The 9,900-nt window shown below is 40.0% G+C and overlaps 2 protein-coding genes across 2 annotated transcripts; both read left to right on the top strand.

Moving 5' to 3' along the window:
- Positions 1–872: 872 nt before the first annotated feature.
- LOC309487309 (trace amine-associated receptor 7c-like) lies at positions 873–1,862 on the top strand (the record flags this gene model as incomplete). The annotated part of the gene is made up of 1 exon (XM_082154918.1): positions 873–1,862. One exon carries the CDS (start codon positions 873–875, stop codon positions 1,860–1,862), a length of 990 nt encoding a protein of 329 aa, XP_082011044.1.
- Positions 1,863–8,508: 6,646 nt separating this feature from the next.
- LOC309486676 (trace amine-associated receptor 7c-like) lies at positions 8,509–9,504 on the top strand (the record flags this gene model as incomplete). Its single annotated transcript, XM_082154053.1, has 1 exon — positions 8,509–9,504. The coding sequence occupies one exon, from the start codon at positions 8,509–8,511 to the stop codon at positions 9,502–9,504; it is 996 nt and encodes a 331-aa protein (XP_082010179.1).
- Positions 9,505–9,900: the final 396 nt, after the last annotated feature.

Raw genomic sequence — 9,900 nt, 5'->3', positions numbered from 1 at the left:
TCTGAGTTTTGAGTTTTGTACCTTTGTAGCATGTCACTAATAAATTTCCTCTGCATTTGTATCCTCGTCTCATGTTGACTATTTCGTGACACAAACAAAGGAGCTAATGAGTTAATTAAGTGGGCACAGGTGAATGAGATGAAACAATAATTAACACAGGAGAACTGTGTCAAAGGAAAACAGGCAAACAGAGACTGAACAGAAAGAAAACTAAAGCCAGGTGCACACTGTGCGATTTATTATCGTCCTTTAGGATTGTTGTTTGTCAGACTGTACGAACATGATCATCGCTGTATCCATGTCACACTGTAAGATCTCAGCTATCATTAATGTCAGACTGTACAACAGTCAAGACGCGTTAAAAACGGACGCACGCAAGAGTGGATTACACGTGGGATAGAAATGGTGGTTACAAAGAAATCTCTAATGTTAATTTTGGTCACGGCTTGTCTTGAAAAATGGCCAAATCGCGGCCATAATCGCACAGTGTGCACCCGGCTTAAGATGAAACATAACATAATCCTAAAACCAGCTGTGACTTTGCGGAATAGATACAGTGCTTCCAATGGATCTTGTACTGGGATAAAACATTTTAAAAAATCCACTTAATTTCCATCTTTAATTGGTATTATGTGTATAACCATATACAAGCCTTCAGGTACAGTCTTTTATGAAAGGTTAATTACAATATAGATCAGATTAGATCTAAGTGTTCTATGAATATTGTAGTAGCGGGTTGGTTGATAGCTGAATATTCAAACATCATGGTAAAATGAGGTGGTCGCTGAGTTTCCGTAAGTATAAAACTGAGTCATATTAGTGGCAAGCATCCTCACACAGAGTCTACTCTCCAAGATAGCTCTATCATGGAAATGTCTAACTGGGGACTGACAAACATGAGCAATCAAACAATCCAATACTGCTTTCCAAACAACAATTTGTCTTGTACCAGAAGTATCCGACCTGAAGCAGAGTACATTATTGTGTACATTTTCATCGCTGTAACATCAGTGTTCACCGTGTTTCTGAACCTGTTGGTGATCATCTCCATCTCGCACTTCAAGCAGCTCCACACTCCCACCAATGTGCTGATCTTCTCTCTGGCAGTGGCTGATCTGATCACAGGACTGATTCTCATGCCAGTGCAGGGAATGAAACTGATTGAGCCATGCTGGTACTTTGGAGAAATATTTTGCTCAATATTCCTTCTTATATTTTATGTTGTTGTCAATGCATCTCTTGGTAATATGATTATTATTTCTGTGGATCGATACATTGCTGTGAATGACCCTTTGCGATATCCAATAAGAGTCAATAATAACAAAACTGTTGTTTCAATTGTTGTAAACTGGTTATTCTCCTTCATATATAATTTTTATCTGTTATATGAGTTTGTAATGTATCCAGAGACGAACCACACATGTATTGGAGAATGCTTTATTTCTGTTAAGTTGGAAAATATAATACTAGATTCCATTGTTTGTTTAGTGGCTCCTTGTTGTATAATTATTCCTTTATATGTGAAAATCTGCTTTGTAGCAAACTATCAAGCTAAGCATTTAAATTCAGTCACAGACAAAAAGGCCAAATCAGAAAAAAAGGCTACAAGAACCTTAGGGATTGTAGTACTGGTTTATCTTCTTTGCTGGATGCCATACTATTTAACTAGTCTTTCTTTGGGGCAGAATGACTCTCTTATAATTAATGTAATGTATTGGATGGTTTGCATGAATTCCTGTATGAATCCACTTATATATGCAATGTTTTATCGATGGTTCAGACTGTCAGCAAAATACATTTTGACACAGAAAATATTTGGACCTTCATCTGCATATTTAAATCTGTTCCCAGAAGAGAAATGATCATTTACACTCTCATGCAAATGTGAATGAGATAATGTGTCTCCAAATCAAATAGAGTTTTTGTTAAGCACATCCTTATAGAACACTGGATGGCATGTAAAAGCTGTTTTTTGAATATGGTGTCTAACATGTATATTGTGAGCATATTTGTGAGTGACACTGTCCGCTCCATTTGCTACGTCTGAACATGAAAGCTGTTTGAAAGGTAGATGTTAACAGAAAATGTTACATTTTCCATAATAAAGTAGTTATTACAAATATAATCTTTATTTTAAATTAAAGAAAAGTATTAGAAGAAAACAAGGTACAATATATTTTTCACAACGTATAATGACAAACCAATAAATGATTGATGATGGGTAAGAGTGATGTGATAATGATAATTATTATCAAGGTCTTCATATCTCTGGTTTTCTGCCTGTTTTTGTCTTATAAAAAAAGAATGAACCAATTAACCAGTATGACATCCAATTACTAAAACACTCATTTTGTATTTCTACAGTGTGTTAAGCATGTACATTTAAAACAAGCATTTCATCCACCAAAGTTTACAATATGCATTAATCTTAAGAATATTTAATATTCTGCGAAGTTGCAGAAATTTTCCATAAATACTGTTTCCTTTCAAATGTATTGCATTCCATTCCTGAATAATACAAATATATACTGTATTGGAACAATATTTCAAGTTTCATTTCATAAAGTTCTGAGGGAGAAAATGTTGATTAATTAACATTGTCAAACAATCCCAACTGAGTTTAGGCTCACAGCTCTCAGTGATGTGTCGGGTCCTCGCAATAGAAGCAATTTTTGCTGGAATGAGTGGGAACCCAGTGTGCCTGTAGCTTTCTTTATTTCTGTTTTGATGAGTGACAGAAAAAGTAAGGCCTATTAAGCATGCATGGCATATCTAATCTGCTTCATATTACGCACCAAACCATGCTGTGATATGAGGTCAAACATACACTGAACAAAATTATAAACGCAACACTTTTGTTTTTGCCCCCATTTTTCTGGAGCTGAACTCAAAGATCTAAGACTTTTTCTATGTGCACAAAAGGCCTATTTCTCTCAAATATTGTTCACAAATCTGTCTAAATCTGTGTTAGTGAGCACTTCTCCTTTGCCGAGATAATCCATCCGAGATAATCCATCCAGCCACATTTTAGAGTGGCCTTTTATTGTGGCCAGCCTAAGGCACACCTGTGCAATAATCATGCTGTCTAATCAGCATCTTGATATGCCACACCTGTGAGGTGGATGGATTATCTCGGCAAAGGAGAAGTGCTCACTAACACAGATTTAGACAGATTTGTGAACAATATTTGAGAGAAATAGGCCTTTTGTGTATATAGAAAAAGTCTTACATTTTTTAGGTCAGCTCATGAAAAATGAGGGCAAAAACAAAAGCATTTATAATGCATTTATAATTTTGTTCAGTATATATAAATCCAGAGGGCGCTTTCACAGGACGCAATGGCACTCAAACTCCTACTTACATCATTCCATATTCCCCTCTGTTTTAGATGCAGTGTGAGTATACAGTACACAGTTTTATTTTCTAGAGTTGACCCAAAAGACTGGGTTCACTAAGACAGGCCTGTCCAATCCTGCTCCTGGAGGGCCACTGTCCTGCAGAGCGTCAAACGCACCTGAACCTGCTCTTCAGGATTACTAGAAACCTCCAGGCAGGTGTTTTGGACCTACATTCTGTGGGACATATAACTGTATGAGGTGACAAGAGATGTCTTTTACCTCACTCTCAGGGTAAAATACACCCAGTATTGAAACAAGCACTTTAGTTTTGCATAACACAATCTACATTAACCCTCTGGGGTCGGCAAATGCGCCGGCAGATTTTGCTCGATTTTACAGTATGAGAATTAACTGCACAATTACTAGGAAATGTTTACCTTGGATATTATAAAATTTGCATGCATAATTTTTTGTGTGGAAAAAGATAATTTTGTTTCAAGATGTTTCCAACTTTAACTTTGAACCAATTCTGTAGAATGGCCCATATATCCTATTTGAATAGGATTTGTTTCCAGGTATGACTATGTACTAAAACTGTGCTTTTGACTTTCTTTTATATTTGGATTATATATATATATATACAGACCCTTTCCAAAAAATGTGAATATCATGGAAAAGTTTATTTATTTCCATAATTCCATTCAAAACGTTAAACTTCCATAGATTATAGATTCAGGGCCCACAAGTTAAACGATTTCAAGTATTTAGTTGTTTATTTGTACATAATTTGGGCTTCCAGCTCATAAAACCCACGAAAACAGGATTTCAAAAAATTTGAATATTACATGAAATCAAACAGTAATACCATTGTCATTGAACCAGGTTTTGGTTATTTTGGCAGTGTGGGCAGGTGCAAATCCTGCTGGAAAATGAAGTCAGCATCTCCATAAAGCTTGTCAGCTGAAGGAAGCATGAAGTGCTCTGAAAATGTCCTGGTAGGGACATTTGAATATGAAAATGTCCAAAAACTCTAGGCGATAACATTTATTAGTCAAAAGTCTTGTGGACACATATTTAGTATGTGTTTTGTGGCCTTATTTCAGAAACTTTAATTTTTAGTTTTTTCAATAACCATGCATAAAAATTATTCTCTCAAAAATCCAAACATGTACCTTCGTGTTGCTCACATATTATGGTAGCCCTGTTTGTGCTGAATAATGACACCTTTGCCATTAATATGTTTATAAGCAACTGAAAAAAACACAAATGTCAGGGCATGTCAAAACATCTCAAGAACCCCAAAAAAACCTTAGACCCAGGAGGGTTACTACTTGTTCAAAACAACTACAAGTGGAGTTTCCTTTGAGAAATTCTCTTCTGCTACTGTTCTCCCGGTCAGACTACAATGGGCCACCACATTCCACACCTGTCAGGCTTTAGTGGACTTCGGAGCAGAGGGTAATTTCATCTATGCCATGCTTGCCATACAACATGAGATTCTTGTGATCACGCTTCCTCTTCCCATATCGGTCCATGCACTCAGCGGTCACCCAGTCTACTGGTTCCATCATGCTCATCACACTGAAGAAATCCGGTTCCTGTTAATTGACTCCCCTCTGGCTCCCGTGGTCCTTGGTCACCCTTGGCTGTCCCGTCATAACCCACACATTAATTGGCAATGGAACATTCTTTGCTCCTGGAGCAGTAATTGTCATGAGTCTTGTTTGGTGTATGCTTGTTCTTCTGTGTCGTGTTCTGTGTTTCAGGAGGAACCCATGGAACTACCTAACGTGCTCGAAGAGTACCTGAACCTGAAAGAAGTGATCAGTAAGTCTCGAGTAGCTTCTCTTCCTCCGCGTCGTCCTTATGAGTGTGCTATAGATCTATTGCCAGGTACGTCTCCGCCTAAGGGAAGGTTATACTCGCTTTCCGCTCCTGAAAGGGAGGCCATGGAGAAATATATTTCTGATTCTCTTGCAGCCAAGAATATCCGCCCATCTTCCTCTACTGCTGGCGCGTGGTTCTTCTTCGTGGATAAGAAGGATGGTTCTCTGCGACCTTGTATTGACTATCAGGGGTTGAATAACATCATGGCAAAGAATACGTATCATTTGCCGTTGATGTCTTCAGCCTTCGAGCGGTTGCAGGGGACTTCCTTTTTTACAAAGTTGGATCTCTGTAACGCTTATCATTTGGTACGCATCAGGGAAGGGGATGAATGGAAGACCACCTTTAATACCCCCAGGGGGCATTTTGAATATATGGTCATGCCGTTTGGGCTGTGCCGTTTCATGAACAGTCTGTCCCTTTCTTGGGGTTCATCGTCTCGTCCGAGGGGGTGCGCATGGATACTGACAAGATTCCGGCTGTGGTGGATTGGCCAACCCCAGACTCCCGCAAGGCCCTGCAGAGGTTTCAGAGCTTTGGTTTTCAGAGCAATTTTTACCGGTGGTTCATTCGTAATTACAGCCAACTGGTCGCCCCTCTTAATGCCTTGACCTCCACCAGGGTGACGTTCAGGTGGTCTAGTGCAGCTGAAGTTGCATTTTTCAACCTAAAAGCCGCTTTTTTTCCGGCTCCCATTCTTGTGACCCCTCGAGTCAGTTTGTGGTGGAGGTCAACGCGTCTGAGGTTCTTTCCCAGCACTCTTCCTCGGACGACAAGATGCACCCTTGCGCGTTTTATTCCTATTGTTTGTCACCTCCAGAACGTAACTACGATATTGGTAACAGAGAGCTGTTGGCAGTCAAGCTGGCGTTGGAGGAGTGGTGTCATTGTTTGGAAGACTCGGGGGTGCCTCTCGTCGTCTGGACTGATCACAAGAACCTTGAGTACATTAGATCCGCAAAACGCTTGAACTCTAGGAAGGCTTGGTGGGTGCTTTTTTTTCAGTAGTTTTGATTTTTCTATTTCATACTGTCCGGGCTCTAAAAACATCAAGCCTTGCTTTGTCTCACATTTTTGATCGTTACGAGCATCCATCCTCTCCCGATTCCATCGTGCCGTCATGTGGGAGACCGAATCGAAGTTCCGCAATGCTTACAAGGGGTAACACTTCCGTCCACTTGCCCACCGAGTCATTTGTTTTGACTGAGAATTTTCGGTCCAATGTTATCTGCTGGGGTTCCAAGATCGCTTGTCATTCAGGAGTTAATCGTACCATTTTTCTGGTTAAAAAGCGGTTCTGGTGGCAGTCTGTGGCTCGAGACATTCATCATTTTGTTTTGGCCTGCTCAGGTTATGTTGTCGATAAGACTTCCAATCAGCCCCCGGCGGGCCTCCTTCAGCCTCTGTCTGTCCCTTCGAGACCTTGGTCCCACATTGAGCTAGATTTCGTTACAGGCCTTCCACCTCCCAGTGCAACACGGTAGTTTTAACCGTGGTGGACCGGTTCTCGAAGGTGGCCCATTTTATTCCCCTGCCTAAATTGCCTTCTGCCAGGGAGACAGCGGTTACTGTCATTGACCATGTTTTTCACATGCTTGGCCTACCGATGGATGTGGTCTCTGACAGGGGACCCCAATTTGTGTCCAAAATTTGGAAAGAGTTTTTTTGTTTGCTGGGGGGTGAAGGTTAGTCTTTCTTCTGGTTTTCATCCTCAGAGCAACGGTCAGCCTGAGAGGGCCAACCAAGACTTGGAATGGGTTTTGCAATGTTTGGTGTCTCAGCATCCATCGTCCTGGAGCCAGCAGCTCTCATGGGTTGAGTATGTGCATAACTCACTACCAGTATTGTCCACGAGCCTCTCTACGTTTGAAGGTAGTTTAGCAGCCACCAATTTTTCAGAACCTGGAATACGAGGTTGCGGTTCCCTTCGCTCACGCTTTCGTCCAGAAGTGCCATCAAACCTGGAGGAAAACCAGAAGGGCTCTACTTCGGGTGCGAGCACGCGCTAAGGCCCAGCCGATCACCACCTTCAAAGCCTCCTGAATACATAGTTGGTCAAAAAGTGTTGCTTTTTACTCAGAACATTCCTCTCCGCACCTTTTGTAATAAGCTTGTTCCCAAATGTATTTCCCCGTTCACTGTAACTGAAGTCCTTAGTCTAGTGGCAGTACGCCTCAAACTTCCTCTGGTGTACAGGAGAATTAATTCGTTTTTTTATGCACCTAAAATAAAACCCGTTTTTTGTTCACCTATTAACTACCCATCCCCACCGCCGTGTCTCTTATACTGGGAACCTGTCTCTTCGGTCAAACATATTCTGGACTCGAGGCGGAAGGGATGCGGATTCCAGTACTTGGTGGACAGGGAGGGTTACAGTCCGGAGGAGAGAAGTTGGGTTCCTGCAAGAGACATATTGGATCACTCCTTGATCGATGATTACATTCGAAAGGTAAGCTCTCATGGGAGCACCAGGAGGCACTCCTAGGAGGAGGGGTACTGTCAGGGTTTGCAGGTCTGTGGCTTCTTACTTGTCTTCTGTGATTGTGTGTGTTTGTCACTTGCGTTGCTGGGAAACCCATGATCGCTGATTAGTGATCGGGCTCACCTGCGTCTCATCAGTGTCGCTATATCTTGGGCCTCTGTTTGTTCATTCCGTGTTGGATCGCTGTTTTGCTCACTACTCATTCTCTGTGCAGTGTCTCCTGTCTTCTGTGTCCTGTGCTCCAGTTCCAGTTCCTGCCTGTTTCCTGGATTATTTGAACCTTCCTTGTGGATTTCTCTCACTGGACTTCTGCCTTGGATATTCTGTCATCATCTGCCCATTGTAGTCCCTGCGTTGCCAAGGTTCATCATCTTCATCCACGACTTTCCGACCATTGCACTGTTTATTTCAAGTTCTTTCTGAAATTAACTGTTTTATTGCTATTGCACTTGCAATTGAATCCTGAGTCATTTACCTGACACAGTGTTTCCAATTGGTCTTATACTGGGATAAATATTTACAATAAAATTCACTTAACTTCCATCTTTAATTGGTATTATGTATATAACCATATAAAAGCTTTCAAGGACCAGTCTTTTATGAAAGGTTTTTTAGAATATAGATCAGATTAGATCTGATAGGTCTATGAATATTGTAGTAGTGGGTTGGTTGATAGCTGAATATTCAAACATCATGGTAAAATGAGGTGGTCGCTGAGCTTCCATAAATATAAAACTGAGTCATATTAGTGGCAAGCATCTTCACACAGAGTCTACTCACCAAGATAGCTCTATCATGGAAATGTCTAACTGGGGACTGACAAACATGAGCAATCAAACAATACAATACTGCTTTCCAAACAACAATTTGTCTTGTACCAGAAGTATCCGACCTGAAGCAGAGCACATTATTGTGTACATTTTCATCGCTGTAACATCAGTGTTCACCGTGTTTCTAAACCTGTTGGTGATCATCTCCATCTCGCACTTCAAGCAGCTCCACACTCCCACCAATGTGCTGATCTTCTCTCTGGCAGTGGCTGATCTGATCACAGGACTGATTCTCATGCCAGTGCAGGGAATGAAACTGATTGAGCCATGCTGGTACTTTGGAGAAAGATTTTGCTCAATATTCCTTCTTATTCTGTATGTGGTTGTCACAGCATCTCTTGGTAATATGATTATTATTTCTGTGGATCGATACATTGCTGTGAATGACCCTTTGCGATATCCAATAAGAGTCAGTAATAACAGAGCTGTTGTTTCTTTTGTTGTAAACTGGTTATTGTCCTTCATATATAATTTTTATCTGTTGTATGAGTTTGTAATGTATCCAGAGATGAACCACACATGTATTGGAGAATGCATTATTTCTGTTAAGTTGGAAAATATAATACTAGATTCCATTGTTTGTTTAGTGGCTCCTTGTTGTATAATTATTCCTTTATATGTGAAAATCTGCTTTGTTGCAAACTATCAAGCTAAGCATTTAAATTCAGTCACAGACAAAAAGGCCAAATCAGAAAAAAAAGCTACAAGAACCTTAGGGATTGTAGTACTGGTTTATCTTCTTTGCTGGATGCCATACTATTTAACTAGTCTTTCTTTGGGGCATAATGAAAATGACTCTCTTATAATTAATGTAATGTATTGGATTGTATGCATGAATTCCGGTATGAATCCACTTATATATGCAATGTTTTATCGATGGTTCAGACTGTCAGCAAAATACATTTTGACACTGAAAATATTTGAACCTTCATCGGCATACTTAAATCTGTTCCCAGAAGAGAAATGATCATTTACACTCTCATGCAAATGTAAATGAGATAATGTGTCTCCAAATCAAATAGAGTTTTTGTTAAGCACATCCTTATAGAACACTGGATGGCATGTAACAGCTGGTTTTTGAATATGGTGTCTAACATGTATATTGTGAGCATATTTGTTAGTGACACTGTCTGCTCCATTTGCTACGTCTGAACATGAAAGCACAGCAAAATTGTAGTGGTGCTGCTTGGAAGGTAGATGTTAAAAGTAAATTTAACATTTGTCACACTAAAATAGTTATTACAAATATAATCTTTAGTTTTAAGAAATCTACTTTATTAGAAGAAAACAATGTACAATATATTTTGATGCATGACCATGGTAACTGTGCACTTACAGTAAAACAATTGAGACAAATTTCACA

The sequence above is a fragment of the Leuciscus leuciscus genome, assembly GCF_965113295.1.
Source record: "Leuciscus leuciscus genome assembly, chromosome: 22".
In the NCBI taxonomy this organism is placed as follows: Eukaryota; Metazoa; Chordata; class Actinopteri; order Cypriniformes; family Leuciscidae; genus Leuciscus; species Leuciscus leuciscus.
Note: the sequence above shows the minus strand (reverse complement) of the source record. Positions and strands in the feature narration are given on the sequence as shown.